The sequence below is a fragment of the Dermacentor silvarum genome, chromosome 4, assembly GCF_013339745.2.
Source record: "Dermacentor silvarum isolate Dsil-2018 chromosome 4, BIME_Dsil_1.4, whole genome shotgun sequence".
Taxonomy (NCBI): domain Eukaryota; kingdom Metazoa; phylum Arthropoda; class Arachnida; order Ixodida; family Ixodidae; genus Dermacentor; species Dermacentor silvarum.
In genome coordinates this window covers 21,633,207-21,649,838 of record NC_051157.2, presented here as the reverse complement: position 1 = coordinate 21,649,838, position 16,632 = coordinate 21,633,207, and the positions used below count along the sequence as shown (strand labels likewise).

Here is a 16,632-nt window from a genome sequence, read left to right as displayed (position 1 = left end):
AAATGAAACGCGAACAGAGGAACGCGTGGCCGAAGCATGACTGAAGGTATAGTGCGCGCCGTCCTGTCCTCACTGTTGACAGGCACGCACATCCGGTTTGACCGCGCTGCGAGATGATGCTGCCACTTTTCGTTTCTGTTCTGGTTCTATTAGTTCAAAGCGAGAAAATAAAATCGAATAGAGATACTAAAATATCGGAGCATAGGTATATGCACAGTATTATCGCACAGTGCGGCGAAACAGTAAGTGCTATCGGTTTCAAGTGATACGCGAACAGCGGTGCGCGTGGTACGGTTCGCGCCATCATCGTAACTGCGCCAATATCTTTTCTTGCTTTGAACTAAAAGGGGGAGCATAACCTCGCAGTGCGGTCAAACCTGATGTACGCGCCTATCAATGGTGATGACTGGACGGTGCGCACTATACCTTCAGTTATGCTCCGGCCACGCGCTCCGCTGTTCGCGTTTCATTTGACGCCGATAGTACGTAAATGTGTGATGGCCATTTCAGTTCCTTTTCTTAATGCCAGCTCCAGCAATATTACTAGAGCCGTATGTTCGAGTACAAGCGAATCAAGCATCAGAATCCCGAATCGACTGAGAATCGAACAAAAAACATTGGAAATCTCTAATGCTCACGCATCCTATTCATTAAATAGCTTGTGGGAAAGGTTGGTCAAAACAGTTCATTCGAGACAAAATGATAACTTTTTCTGGCCTTACTTAGTAGTTGTGTCGGACGTCCGAGAATGCGGGAATAGCCAATGTAGTGACAAGTTAGCATGATTTCATCATATCACTTTTCAGTTATGAACTTGAGCCGACGTGCCATTCAAAAACTGAATTGAAGCCGGTCGATGAGTCCTTAATGCATATCCACTTGAGTGCAACCAGATGATTAGCACCACTTTACTTGACAACTGTTCGGTCAATGTCCAACTTCCTCTCTCTTTCTTTTTCAACCATTTCCATTCTTGAAAACTGTTCCTGTTTTCACGTAGCAACCACCTTTCAGCATCTACGCTATAGAAAGTTATGATAGCCATCGGTTACGACGCATGCCCAAATGGTATATAGAATCCAGACTAACACTTATCCCTCATTTTCGTGCGGATTTTCCCCCTCTTGTGTTTCATTGTACACTTTGCACGCTTCGGTGGTGATAAAACTGTGATACTAAAACCACTCACAGTGGATGAAGCGTGAAGAATGAATTGCGTGCTCGCGAACAGGAATTTTTCCTTCTGTTGTTCGCAAACATCGTAATTTTCCACTGTCACCCTTCTTGGCAAACTCAATATGACGTTGAACGGATGCGACTCGTAAGCGCCGGGCGAAGCCACAATCAAGACGCATCGAAAGTGCCGACCTTTAGTGACAGCCACGAAGCCACCACTCGCACCCACTCAAGGCCGCCGTCGACCTGGCGGTCGTGTGTGGCAACAGGTAGTTTTTCTCTGGGTGCAGAATCAGACAGCCGACATATATTTCGCGGGCAGCAGCGCCTGGCTGGCGCGCATCGCTGCTCCTCGGCGCCGGGTGCGAGTGAGGTCGAATCCGGCAAACGCACGCGTTCGAATCCTTGGCTTCCGAGGAGCGTGCCGCTCGGCGACGACGACTAATCCACGCCGTCTTAAGAAGGTTACCTCCTCGTTGCTGCATCACATGTATTGAAAGGAACGAATTACGTGGTCCAGACGCAGCAGCCCCGAATTCTACGCGCTGTGTCGTCCCTGAGCACCGGTCAGTCTGTGACGATCGCCGCCGAATCGCCCTTGAGGCAAGAGCGCGCCCCTCCACGAAGGTTACACACACACACAAAAAAAAGGAAAAAAAAAAAAGGGGGGGGGGGGGGGGGGACGCGCGCCACCCGATGGGCGCTCGCCTTTTGTGCCAATGCGCGTTACGAACCAAAGCGTGGCATGCCGTACCCGCTGCGAGGAGACGGGTACGGCAAGCCACGACTGTTCTGCTTGCAGGACAGTCGGTGGTAGCGTGCAATTAACGTTACATATATACGAGACGGTCGCTTGATTCTTGCACTTGCACGCTTGATCTCCACATGACCTTCGCGAAAATGGCTGCTTCCGCGCCGTCTCCAGCAGCAGTCGAAAGCTGCATTACAAGATCTCCTTGCGTAACCCTGTATCAATATAGAAGGAAGGCAAGAAAGAGAAGTATTGTGAAGCAGCGACGCGAAAGATTTCGCTCTTCTTTTTTCTCCTTCTTCTCAGAGGCACAGAACGCTTCCGGTCCCCACTTCGCCACACGTGTACAGTTTGCAGAATTACATGTATTTGAGAGAATGTAGGATGGGCATGTTGGTGATAGATATTGAACAGCGCGAACCGAGTACGAGGACGGACGTGACAAGGCGATGTGCTTCGTCTTGTCACGTCCATCCTCGTCCTCCGTTCGCGCTGTTCAATTCAGTATCTGGATTTATTAGGTATTTATTGATACATTAACCTATGAATTATGTATTATTAACTTACTCGAAGGCTACACGTGTTTGCATTTCGCGCCCGTCAGAATGCGACCGCAGCTGCCTGGAATCGATCCGTCGACCTTGTGCTCCACGGAAAAGAACGCCATACCCGCTGAGCTACTGCAGCGTGTTCTCATTATACAGAGGGAACATTTATTGTAACATTAAAGTGTTTCAGCGTCTGCCGTCGAAACAGCAGCGCAGACGATTTATGTTTTTTTTTTTTTTTTTTTTTTTTTTGCCTTGGAGCATTTCTTACGTGGGAGAAATGCTCATTTTGCGCGGAAATAAAGATCTGTATCTGAAGTTTAAACGTAAAGGTGACTTTTTTTCACAAATAACAGTGAAATATATGCGTAATTTCTGGAACATTATCCTCTATGGCTAGATGTCGCTCAAACTTGATGCATATGTTTTGCAGTCGCAAAGGAGTACAAACAGCACATACAAATAACCGCCTTAAAGAGAATAATTGCCGCCTATTTTACGCGCGAATACAGAAGATAATAACGTTTCGTATTTTACAATAAACTATAAGAATGCGTCATACAACATCCAACAACACGTCCGAAGTACACGCGCGGAGAAAAAAGTGCCAATGCATAGCAAGTGTAACTTAACAGTCCATTTTTGTTTCGTCCAAACAGAGGAACAACAGCCATGACGGCCTGTACTCCGTGTACACCGGAGAAGACGATCCTGCGAAATTCGCCAAGCTAGAACAGTGGAACAACCAAAGGTGCGCTATTGATGATAAACTAGTTTTGCTCGTCCGCTTTGCTACTCGTGTTCATTTAGATTATTGCAAACTGACATGTGACCTTATACAGCCAACTTGCCAACTAATAATGTGTCCTTTCCGGTTACGCACGTCACAGCATCGTCATTAGAAGGTAACAGTTTAAGAAAAAAAAAACTTGTTATTAAGGAGAATAAATGTTCTCTATCGGGGCACACACTGCGGTGTGATCGTGGGGGTGTTTTTTATTTCTTCATACTGCCAACCTTTTGGCAGGGTTATTACAGGAGTGGTGTTTTGAAAATAGCTTACTCATAAACAGCAATAATTGGCAGGAGCAAGAAAGACGTACTATGTCTGTTGGCGTTAAAAATACTTGAGTATATTCGCAACTTTTGGAAGTAAACCATAGGAATAATACCAAAAGTCACACGCTAATCCCATATTTCTACAGTTACGCCAGTCGTGTAACATATCCTATACGCATTTTTGTGCAAATCAGGAGCAACCGGCTATTCTATCGCAAAATTCCCTGTGTTGCTAAGGTTACCTTATGTCTGCTCTAGCGCGGTCATGGAGTGTTCTTTATGACAAATATTTATACACGTGTTCGCCCTAAACGCGCAGGACTCTCAAATACTGGGCCGGACCCACCTGCAACATGATCAACGGGACCGGTGAGTAGTCATGTCTTGAAAATTGTAAATGTTTAGTAGTATTTTGGTATCGGTTTCACGAAATCAGACCGTTTTCCTCTAAGGCGAATAATTTTAGACAAGTTTCAGTCGGAACCGAGCCTACCTTGCAAGCATGCAAGCAAGTTCTTCTGCACATCGTATATTGCAGCACTCAGTGCTGAAGATAATAAAACGTAATTGGCTATTAATGTATTCGCTATTTTTTGCGTGGAGGACGATAATGAGGTAGTCCTTTAATGTAAACTTCGAACTAAACAAAATTATACAGTTCTTTTTTCAAAGAAGCAGGAAACATTTCTTGTGTAGATCTCATCACCGTCTTCGTGCAAGCAATATGTGCTCACGTGCTAACAGCAAGCCACAACGGCAATTTCTTGTGATGCTTTTTGTTTTTTGTCACGCAGACGGGGGCCAATTCGCACCTTTCCTTTCCAAGGACAGCACACTGTACGTGTTCTCGACGGATCTGTGCCGGTGAGTTTTGCACCCACCACTCTCCGCTGCAGTGTACTTCTGAAGGCTAAGCTGAAAGTATTCGTAATACGATAATAAATTGTCGAGCTACAGCGCACGCGCCTTAATTCTTTCCCAGGCAGCGCGTCGAGTGAATGTCACATTACCGCAACATTAAGCTTCCTCGGTTTCTCATTTATTGTACAAAGCTTGAAAATGCAGCCAATCTTCTGAGAATTCCCGAGCAAGCTTTCGCTCTAAAGGAATCGTAGAAGGTCAATCTAACGAAAGCTTTAAGTGCCACCCAAAATAGCGATAGCTGACATGACAGGAACACTAACAATGACGATGACGACGAAGACGGTAAATGTCGGTGGCTGCATGTCGCAGTCTCAGGTTCGAATCATTGGTGGCAGCAAATACATCTTTCTCTTCTGACGAATTCGGCCGATGAAAAACGGTGTCTGCGACTGACGCTTCGAAATCTAGATGTAGCACCATTAATAGCTGTAAAACGTGACAACTGTAGAGTAACCTGTATCCCTCCGGTGGAGCGCATATTTACATTCTCAAAAGGAAGCCTTGCCAATGGAGCTCGTGTCTGAACAAATAGGAAGTGAGGAATAGCTTTGTGGCATCCACTCAATTCATTTCGATGAAGTTTGTTGCATTTAAAAGAAAGCTAAATTCTGCCAACTGTCGAGAGATTTTTTTACTCAGGTCATCAGTTCCTTTATTACTTTTGCGAAAATTGTCGAAGACTAGAAATAAAAAGAAAATGTGAAACGTCATGTTATATCAACTCAGAAACAAAAGACGCCATTGCGATCCGTGAACGGCGCATCAATCCGGACATTTAAAGCGGACGAAAATTAGTATGTTATACACCGCTCTGCAGTACACCATTATTTGTGAACAAGATCTTTGTAAAAGTCACGTGAACAGTGTAATAATTCCATGCGAGCTTCAAAATAATACATCACATTTTGCGCTTGGGGCGATTTTACATGCCCCAAGTCGGGATGTTTTCTTTCCTGTTTTTTTTTTTATGTGCATAGTTCTAAACTTCGTAGCTTATTTCTAATTTTTACAATTTTTTTTTTCAATTTTCGTAAATATTTCCAAGCTTGCAATCAAAATTCTAATTCTTTAATATCAACACAATTTTATTTTCACTCTTAAATGCAACGCATTTCATTCAAATCAGTTCGGCGGGTTTCTGCGTTTAACATGTGTATTTATAGGGAGACCAGGGTTGGCCCCGAATATGTAGCAACCTCCTAATAATTCTGTCTCACTTGTGGTAGTCTGCATATGACGAGGTCGGGAAGTAGCGTGTGTTAAGAACCCTAAGGCCGCTGGCCGTCTTGTTGCTAAATGAGTTTGACAAGGGAATAAATAATGCGCTATGTAAGTCATACAAAAAAATGGAAGTGGGGAAGCAACAGCGGAAACGGAAGGAAGTCCTGCGCTCGGCAGACCGACGATGCTTTCAAGGCGACAGTGCTTCAACAAGTCCTGCCCCGAGAAGTGCGAGACACGCGCCCAGCCATCGAGGACATTTGCAACCTCACGAGGCAACTCCCGGCTGTCCTTGAAGCGTCACGGTAGGCGTCAACGCCATCCGTCTCACCGCTTCTTGCTGGCGGTGGCAAAGTGAGCGGATGGAGTGCTGCTCTTTATATATATTTTTGTCTTGCAGTGAACTAGGAAAACAAACAGCAAAGCTAGTCGCCGTGCGTCTTCAACCGCTACCCGAAAATATGAATGGGAAACTGAATACAGAAAATCATGCACTATAGTTCGCGGGGCATATTAAGGTAACAAAAAACAAATACTGCCGTCTGAACAGCATCTCCACGTGCGTTGAAGGTCATTTTACTCGTATACGTATTTTGTGTTGATATTAGGCAAATACTAGGCAGATTTCCTCTTGCCTAGTCTATCTGAACATCTGGAGCCTCTACGCATATATTACACGCATATATTAATGTCTTTCTACGAGACAAGCAAATAAATGGTTCGTTATGCGTGTAAGGCCAAACTACGGTAACAGAGCATATAAGTGTACATTGCCTACAGCGTTAAGTCAGTATGATGCCTACCATGATGTTTATTACTTATCTATTTACACAAACTGTCAATCCCAATGGGGATTATAGCAGGAGGGCGAACTGTCAAATAATGGGAAAATGTATGCAAAGTAAATGACGGCATTGTAAAGCAAACAGGTGCAGTTATTAAGCTGACATGAGAAGAAATGTCTTCCATTAATGTAGAGTGTAATACAATAGTAAAAGCTGTAACATAATCAAAGGCTAAGATGGAGCCTTGAAAACATTACAAGGCAAAGAGCCTCCAGTTTCCGGCTGCAAGGTATGCAAATAATTCATTTCCAAACACAGGGATAAAAACACTTTCTGTCATTAGCAGTAAACTGGGTATAAATGACAACAAACGAAAAAGGGTAAGACTGAGTTTGTCTAGTAATGCATACAATGCTCTTACTGTAAGTTATATTGTATTAAACGTATTGAATAATACTGTTCTATAATACCCCATTTATTTACATTTATTTTGTGTGCGGTTTTGTTGTAGACCTTTATTTCCCCAATATTTGATATTGCATCTTGTATCCTTTTGAAATTTTATTTCGTCATTGCTTGCTGACATGAACTGTGCATGCGTTCCACCCCTGTATGATGTATGCATATTTGTTTTCAAGGCCCCAGATGTACTCAAGCGACTTTCTTGTAGGCTTTTGTCTGGGGTCCGTTCCCTAATTGGCTGGGACGAATAAAACATCCATTAATTGATTTACGCCTTCTCGGACCTACAACAAAGCAGATATTTATATTAGTTGTAGTAAGGTGTTGCCGCCGCCGATTTAGTCCAGTTATGGTGCATCACAGCGATGATATTTATCATGACACGAGTCAACCGAATAGTGAAACCAGCTCATCTTACGAACATTGGTGATTTGCATGAATCCATTGCAGAGCATACATACACCTTTTGACGTGTCGCACCTGGCCTTTGAAGACAATTTATAATGTTAGAGTGTAGTGCAAGGCTGCTTGACAAGGTGCTACTCATTGATTTTCTCGTTTTCCGAAGTAAGTGAGCGCCACGAATCTCGAATTTGTGTTGTTTTCCTTCGAACTCTTGACAGGTATGTCAAATTGTGCTGCAACAAGCTGACACAACAGCTACGCACAGATTGCTAAAAATGAAATATAAAAAATAAATAAAAAGAATAAAGCAGGTTGAAGAGGCATTTCAATTGCTCATCGACAAACACTACCCATCTTCTATTTTAGTAGCAAACAAATAGTAATAAAACAGAAAACAAAAACTATCAATATTATGATATGCTTCGTACTATCTCATTTTTTTGTATGCTCACTCATCTTTTCTTCAAGGACGCAATACAAGCTCGTTATTTAATTCTCTTTTCGTAAATGCGATGACATTTTGCGTCGTTTGGAACGTGGATTCGTGCGACACTCCGTGAACTGCGTCTTCTTACCGACGACGTACATAGAGAACTAAATTTGTGGCTGTTCTCGTTTCTAACGCAAATGCTAATTAAGACAAGAAAGCAGGGTTGTATCTTTCGTCACGCGTCCATCGTCACCGAAGACGTGGTGCAATAAATCTAGACCTCGTTTAACAAAAAAATACTCTTGTGACTGCGCATGCATATGCTTGAAGCGTTATCATCCGTGTATTTTGACACATGAGAAAGCCCTTTTCAATCGCGTGGAAATTGAGTCTGACATTCGGGGGTCTAGTATCCGCCCTCACTGGCTCTGCGTGCATGGTGGCCTAGGAAGATTGTGCGAGGTGACGCATAGTAAGAAACAGCACGGCAGGGGCGCGATCAGAGATATTTGTTCGTTTCGCGTTCTGTTCAGTTGCCTTTCGAACAGGCCAGCTTCCTTTCTTTGCCGAAAAATGACTAAAGTGTGAAAGTGAATACGCGAGTGCGTGTCACCCTGTATAGACAGTGTAAGCTGACAGTGGATGTTCGCAAAACCACTGACACGCTCCCTGGCGTCCTTGACGAAGCGGTTTGCAATTTGCACGCGGGTGAATGTGCTCGCCGATGCGCGGTCGCTTGCCCCTGATGCATGCGCTGAGTCATGCCGCCATCGACGCGCGCTCACGTGCCGTTTTCTGCGCGGGCTGCCAAGCCAATGTGTCATTGTCCTATGGGAGGTGCCTCTGGTTCAGGAACAGCTATTGACATGCACTCGCACAGTAACGTTGATATACCTGGCAATGAAATCATATTTAGTAGCTGCGATCACGTTCCTTCATCTTGTCAATTTCATCCACGTTATACCTTCTCTGATTGACTCCAATTTTGATCACCGATCGGCTCAGATTTGCTAGCATGGCGGATTTTGAGAGTGCCCACAGTACCACTCCAGACAGGAAATAAAGGCGGCTTAGTGACACCGCAGGTCCATGTACTTCCGCTACGAGAAGGAAACCGAGGTTCATGGCATCCGTACCTGGCGCTTCACCATCCCGGCGTCGCTGTTCGAGTCTGCTGACATCCGCGAGGAGAACCGCTGCTTCTGCCTCACCGCACCCGTGTGCCCCAAGAGCGGCATCACGCACGTGGCCGCCTGCCGCAAGGGGGCGCCCATCGTGCTCTCTTCGCCGCACTTCTACCACGGCGACGAGGCCTTCGTGCGCGCCGTGAACGGACTCAGGCCCGTCAAGGAGATGCACGAGACCTTCCTCGACATACACCCGGTGAGCTGGCTGCTACAACAGTTCACGCACCGCGCCTTCTTCACTTAGCTGTGGTTCACGCTATATGGCCTGTCCTTGACGAGTATCCTCCACTTTGGACGGAAAGCCGGATGGTGCGGCCCCAGGAATTGCTTTCACTTACCACTCTACTCAGTGCGTTTAGTAACGCATGCACGAAAATAAAGGGAAGATACACTTCGTGCATATATTACATACGCTGTATCTGTAAAGCAAGCCATTTTCAAGCACTCGTAGAAAGTGCAAAAAACCTTGGCCCACCAACTTTATGCTTCATGGTGCGCGATGCCCAGCAGGGGCTTTACATCGTTCACTGTCGTGTGTGGCAACGTTTAAAAGCTCTTCTCTGATGCTGGCATGTGCCGGCTTGTCATGAAACACCAAGACCTTAATGCGTACGCAAAAGCGTGTGGTACGTGCAGCGTTCACGCGCGGTTGCCGTGCATGGCGCAGTACCCAGTGAAAACAAAACAAAACCATGACAACAAAACGATAAAGTCTTGCCAGTGCAGGACACCAAAGGGTCGCGTAAGGCCTCGCGTGAACAACGCCCAGAGAGCTGTTAGCCATTGGTATACTCGGTATTGCATGCACGGAGCCAGAAACTGCTCTTGGACCATGTCTCGCTTCCCTCACAAAGAGAGCCAGGTCGGTTGCCTGTCGTAGTGTCCTGCGAACTTAGTGTTTGAGCATAAATCATTGTGAGAAATGTTTGCGCCTGATATATTTGCGATGAACGCGACAGTTTCTTTGGCGGTCCTCTGCGTAACCGGTACGTAGCTGAGCCGAAAGAGGTGATCCTTCAGTTCCCGGTAAGAAAACTGGTAGCGCTCGCCTTTTCTCTTAGTTTTGGATGCTGGCGTGAGCTGTTTTTAGATAGCTTCATTACGCCTTCATATATGCTGTGTTGCTATATACGCGCGCAAGCCGCCGTGCACGAGTTCACGTGTTTCTTCGCGTATACAGTAACTCTATTGTCTTGACAAGGGTTAACCTCCCTGCCTTTCTATGCATAATTTCTCTCTGGTAAGGGCTTGCTAGAAAAAAAGATAGCTTAGCTCGCAGTGTCATGCTGGTCTCTTTTACATTACAGCAGTGAGCCGCCATGTTGATACCCAGGACATTACGAGTTTCGTAGTGTTCCATTATGCCCATACCCGAAAACCCAGTGTTAGTCGCTGTGCTCGTTTCTGCCATTGCGCTAGCGTAGGAAGCACTGGCGGCTCGCCGGGACGAACTGGCGAACACATGAGCTGTATTTTCTATCACCTTAATACTAAAAAAAAAAAAAAAACAAAGATCGACCCAGAATGCGGACACTGGGCGAGCGCAATGAGGCAACGTTGGGTCACACTCGGACTTGCAGCGATGCATAAGGACGGCCACCGTGGTTTAACAGGAATGGCACTGGGGTCGCACCTTTCACATATACAGAATGAAACTGGTTCTGATAGAACTGTGCGTAGTTCCTTGACATACTAGAGAACTAACGCCGGCCTGACGCCAGTAACAGTTCCAGCGTAACAAAATGCAAAAACGTTCTCATCTATGCAGTGTGATACCACTGCGAGAATCGTACAGATGGCGAACGGCAGAGAGATAGAAGAGCTTCCTACGTCGGGATTACCAGCCGGCGCTGTGCCTTTGTTCTACTCGGTGTTCATACAAGTTCTATGCTCAATAGAGAATTTTTGTAGAAGAGCTCAGCAAGCGCGAACACTGGTTTGAGAAGTGTGCGGTTTCTCCACAAACGAATGCGTTGCGCAGAAAGGCAGGCCATTTATATTCGAGGAGGTTTTTACGCTACGAGAACTGTGATTAAACGAGTCATTTTAACTCTTGCCTATAGCTAGGTACCAGCGCCTGATGTCAACTAATCATCGACATTATTTTTCTTGCTCCCGCAGCTGACGGGTCTTGTAATGCGGGCATCGAAGAGGCTTCAAATCAACGTGGATCTCAAGAGCAACGACAGACTGGCGTAAGTGACGACGAAGCTGCGAAGGTGACGTGAACGCATGCCAAGTGCTCCATTTCGGGCTACACTCATGAGCGCGTGTTGTATTTGTGTGTCGGGTTCAACGTCCGGGATCACAGGAGGGTCGCGGGGGTGGCGATGCAGTGCGTGAAAAACAAAAATAATTAAAATTTCACGAAGCAGACTTGCGTGCGAGGGGGCGTCACCGCATATGACCTCTGAAACGCATACGCCCCGGCCGGAAATCGAGCCCACAAACCAACGGGAGCGGTGACCCGAATGTTGCTCGACAAAAAAATACATGCGCGAATAGCGAACGGCGCTCCTTGACCTAAGCGTCTTGGTTATACAGAAGGAACGTTTCGGTTAAAAAGTTTTAGGCCTGACACATGTCCTTCTTTCTTTCGTTTGTAGAAGATCTGAACTGACTGAATTACATATGTTGATGCCGTCTTTCCGCAGGTTGTTGAAGAACGTGCAAGACACCATATTTCCGGTCGTCTGGATTGAAGAGGTAAGGAAGATGGAGACGTGCGTCCATTTTTGTTCGTGCTAGTTTGTGCATACTGAAAAATTACATGAACAATCAAATGAATGTAGAACCACATCGGCGCCAAAAAACGTTTGAATTGCGAGATTACAAAATCATATATTTAATTGAGCCATGAATGCTGTCTATAATCAGCTTGAAATTTGTATGTTATTTTTGGACCTGTATATGCGACGAACGCATATCGCACAGTGCGATCCCAGGCCATTTCCGTAGTCCACACGGAATGTCAACCTTTTCGCGAATCCCGCAGCTGGTAAGCTTTGTCGCCTATAATACAATCCCTATTCTCCTGGGTAAAGTAACTTCGCGCAATCCTGGTTAACTTCTGCGCCTTTCCTTCCTCTCGCGTTGAATTCCTCCTCATTGGCTTCTGTGCAGCGGGCAGAGCTTGCTCCTTCCATGGCAGAAGAGTTCCGGCAGAAGGTCGAGTTGCCGCAGAAAGTGGGCAACGCAACGATAGCGACTGGCCTCATCATCGGTGGCATCGGCTCTTGCATTTGCGCCATCATGGTGTTCATCTTTTACATGCAGGTGAGGCAGTGACTGCTGGACACTAATGTACCATGCAACCCAGCTAACCTCGGTTGCAGTGGGAAGCCTTTAACAGCCGGAGCTATACATAGGCTGTAAAGATATAGTGCTCGACGTGGTATGTTTCGGAAAGCATGTATCTTGCATGAACAACAGTTTTATGACATTGTGCACAGCTGTTACGTACTAGTGAATCCGAATATTGGAATAGGGAAACCATATACTAGGTACAAACAACGGCGCTGACTTTGTTCAACAAAAGCACGCACAATCTTTGCTGTAAGGACGGACTTGTACTAGTACTACTGTAAATGTGTCGGCAGCGACATACTAGTCGCGAAGGTATTTTTGAATCACTTCATTTCTGCAGAATCGTGTAATTAATAGAGGAATGGCTACAGGGTGTGCCGGTGACATCATCACACGATGCCATTTAATACGTCTTTCGACATTTTGTTATAAGCCCGCCATGCTAAAGTTTCCTAATGTCTCATAAACCCGGAAGCAATTCACTGTGTCGATGACCTATTCTTATGTGCGATTTTTTGCGTTGCAGGGCAAATCCAGGACGGCTGGCATCAGTTCCGAACAGATGAACGGACTGAAGAAAGTTCCACGCGCGTAGCCTTCATAATTTTATTCTTTCGACGTGCTTACGTGACAGTGTGACAAGCCTCACCGTAGTGCCGCACACCGTCGCCTGGTCGTCAGCTCGTTGCACCGCCACCGGATGGACGGCTAGAGACTTTTTCAGTAGTGAGGGGACACTAGCACGCTTCATCGAGTTTGTGCGACTGCTCACGGTACATAGTTCGAAAATGAGTGAAGAGCACGCACGCCCATGCCAGAGTGTAAACTTAGTCAACGCATCACACTTTGAGTTTGTGAGTACATTTTGTTTCATGTTTGCGATAAACCACCGCCGTCCAATATGCATCGTGGGAGCGAAAACGAACGAGATTCATCACCTCAAGAACTTGAAGCAATGCGACCACTGCTTAAAGTGAACCGACTCAACGACTTTGTGCCACGCTGACGATGTTTTGTGAACGCTCGACGGGCATGGCAGAGTAGCTGCGTTAACAGCAGCGATTTTCCGCTCTTCCCCACCACACTCGCCGCCCCTTCACGAAGCTAGCTAGTAGGCTTATGGCTGAGGCTGAGCCTTATGGCTGAGAGCCTTATGGCTGAGAGCCTTATGACAGGGACCAACACTTCAAGATGTACAAAAAAACAGTGACCGTTATGTACCGTTCAGTGGTACTCAATGGTCGTTTTGTGATCACTGCTCGTGATAGCCCTTCCCTCAGCCAAGTTGGATATGTACGAAAGTGCGCGTGGCATCAGGCATAGCGAGTTCACTACACCGCGCTCTCACCTCCGTGAACTCGCACAGCCTTCCGCTGCTGAGCAGTCAGTTCTTGCAAACATGTCATTATTTTCGTTAATGATGATGACAATAAAGTTGTTATCGTTTGGACTTGTTATTCAAGGTTATTCGGGGAAAGAAACCTTTCCTGAGACAACCATGGAAAAGGTGGTGGTAAGCGACATTTTTTCCTCTGTTCCTTTCGTTGCCTTTCAGTGTTGTACCTGTTTCAGATTTTGCTGTTTCAAGAGACATACTTTGACTCCGGCTACCAGCCGTGCAGCAAGGGACAGAACGGTCCACAAGGGCCGTTCTCTCCTCGCTTTCAGTCGCCAAATGCGCACATTGCGCGTTGAGTCCTTGCGCTGTCCGCGTGGTCTCCACCAGGCCCGAAGCCAGCCCCCCCCCCCCCCCCCCTCCCCCTAAAATGTTTACCTTACCGTGCCCATGTCCTACGGCGCTGAGTACATTGGCCGAACGGGCCTCCGCGTAAGCAACCCGGAGCATCACAAAACAGCAGAGGACGCCCGATAAACAGCGAGGGCAGCTGCGCTCCCGACTTCTTCACCACTGTGATTCCCCCCCCCCCCCCCCCTGTTTTTTTCAGCGACAACTCTACGCACAGCCCGCTTCGTGCTGTCATGATGTTAATTATTAATAAAATGTTATTTAAAATGTCACATAATTTACATACTGCGGTTTTTACCGAAAATAATTACTGAAAAATAGGTGCTTTCCTTAAATGGTCGAGGCCTTCAGTCTCGCGTGCTAAATCGCACCATGTCGCCTCCGTGTATTGTTAGAACACCGTTTGGGGAGCTCGATAGAAACGCTAAACCTTGTTATGGCAATAAATACATCGCATTGGGCGAAAATTCAATTTTTTATGACTATACGTTTGAAAATTGTCGCGTGGCGCTCCTTAAGTTTTTTTTTTTTCTTTGTGGAACAGCCAATCAAATTCAGTCTCAGCCGCTAACGCTTCTCACAGCCAGTGACGCTATAGACGCGGTCAGTTGAGATAAACGGTAACTGAGGAACAGTATTGGGCAATTCTAGGGACATTGTCATAAATTTTAGGCCTTGTTCAGGTAAAATTTGTGAAATCTAGGGAAAGTTTGTGCTGATGCGTGGAGAAAAGCAAAAATCTGAAACGTGAGAAACCACTGCTGTGGCGCCGACGATGACTCATACGTGTAACTACTGACGTGAAGGCATGTTTTGATATCAGTCGGCACAAATTACCTTCGCATTAGTATGCGAAGCATTACTTGTGGTCGTACAGCGGTGAAGTGAACGCCTCTCGCAAAGTAAACGACAAGCTGTGGATGTCCTGGGCTCGTTAATAGTGTACAGCTATGCTGCCAGTTTATGCGCCCTTTGAATGAAATATTTATCTATTATCAGCAAAAACAAACGTTCTGCAATAACAACCTAAGAAGCTCGTGTAAATCTTGGTATAACTTGACACATGTACCTGGCGCTGAACATGACAAGACGGTACGCTGCGTTGCCAACTATGCATGCAAATTTACCCGGAACCGTCCATAGGCTAAGTTTATAAAAGCGAGCTTGGAGATAAATTTAAACTATAAATTTGTGGTCTATTTGCATCACAAATAGGTGAATCTTTACGAAAACCGCATTTACAAATTGAACAATGTATTTTACAAAAATCTAGGGAAATCCGGGGAAAGAGGGAGAGAAAGGAGAAAGGAAAGGCAAGGAGCTAGGTTAACTGGACTTTGTCCAGTTTGCTACCCTACACGTGGTTAAGGGTATGGGGAACTGAAAGAATGAGAGAAAAAAGACGCGTCTTGATCGCACTTTCACTTACACTAAGCCAGGTGCAGCATATCTAAAGTCGACCGCTCAAGTCTGCGCAGGTTGGCAGTTCTGCCGAGGGACCACATTCATCGAGCCAGACACAGGGTTTTCGATCACTGCGTCCCGAGAAATAGACCAAAGAACAAGAAGAGCTGCAGCTATATCTTTTTCAATTTCTTTCTTTATTTTATGTCCAGCGCTGCTGTTTGTTGAACTGTTAATGCAGCACAAAAAGACACTCATTTGTTTCCCCAAACAGAAATGTCTACTGAGGACAACAAATTATTTGTAATTTGTAACATTTGTAAAGATATATGGCGCCACTCATATGCCATTCATAGGTATCTCATGCGTACCTCACAACTGCGCTTTAACTGAAGAGAGAAAAAGCGAGACTGAGAGGCATTAAAAATATAAATAACTAATTGAGATGTTTGCCCGGCCATGCGCCCAGCAAGCTACAGCGACGATTTTTTGTTGATAAGAAATTTAATGGGCTCGCGATAACATAGTTCGCAACAAAGTTTCCGCAACTGAATCTTACCCATATTATTGTAGTAGATGGCCAGACTACGGGGCATCACGCATGAGGTAACACGTCATGGCAACTAGACTCGTAGACAGCACTTTGCTGTCCTATTTCTCGCCCCAGATGTTAAGGCAACGCTGAACTTTTCCGTAAAAAAAAATTGGAAGCCTTTCCCCAAGACGCTTAACGTAGCTATACAGAATTGAAACTTATGAGGCAGTGACAAGAAACAACGGCAAGTTTGGCCAGAAAGCTGCGATGTAGAAAAATTTAGAGACGAGGAAAAGATGTCGACGTAAGCATAGAGTTTCACATGAAAATCTATTGATGTAATTAAAACAAGGCAGATGGTCAAAGGGGAATTCAAACTTTATGCGAACAGCAGTAATCGAACCGAGCAATATGTCAAGCTGGAGCCCCAGGGTGTCCCAGCCCTTGTTCTACCTCTGTTAATCTATGGCTGTCAGAAGTGAATGACGGCAGAGAAAAGCCGGGGTTAATGCCAAAGATAGTACTATTCGAGAAAGCCTAGGAAAAATGCAGCTCAAAGTAGAAATAACTTATGGAAGGATAAACTTCATATTATAATAGTTCTACATGCTTTGAAAGTGAGTGTCGGGTCAACCAGCTAAGGACGAAAAGCTAAAGCATCGGGCTATTAGGGGATATTTTTGTTTAAATAT

At 45.6% G+C, this 16,632-nt stretch overlaps 1 protein-coding gene across 2 annotated transcripts in view; it reads left to right on the top strand.

Moving 5' to 3' along the window:
* Nucleotides 1-13,704, top strand: part of LOC119449614 (lysosome membrane protein 2-like) — a 62,343-nt gene extending 48,639 nt beyond the window's left edge. Inside the window, exons 5-13 of one of the 2 annotated variants that reach the window (XR_007466344.1) lie at nucleotides 3,135-3,226; nucleotides 3,854-3,903; nucleotides 4,329-4,398; nucleotides 8,847-9,144; nucleotides 11,070-11,143; nucleotides 11,603-11,654; nucleotides 12,072-12,224; nucleotides 12,781-13,248; nucleotides 13,370-13,704. Coding sequence is in view for 1 of the 2 variants with exons in the window: in XM_037712826.2 (XP_037568754.1) it covers nucleotides 3,135-3,226; nucleotides 3,854-3,903; nucleotides 4,329-4,398; nucleotides 8,847-9,144; nucleotides 11,070-11,143; nucleotides 11,603-11,654; nucleotides 12,072-12,224; nucleotides 12,781-12,849 (858 nt within the window). In the remaining variant the exon portion in view is untranslated. Of the gene's footprint in view, nucleotides 1-3,134; nucleotides 3,227-3,853; nucleotides 3,904-4,328; nucleotides 4,399-8,846; nucleotides 9,145-11,069; nucleotides 11,144-11,602; nucleotides 11,655-12,071; nucleotides 12,225-12,780 lie in introns of both variants that reach the window. The other variant, XM_037712826.2, reaches the window with a different exon arrangement.
* Nucleotides 13,705-16,632: the final 2,928 nt, after the last annotated feature.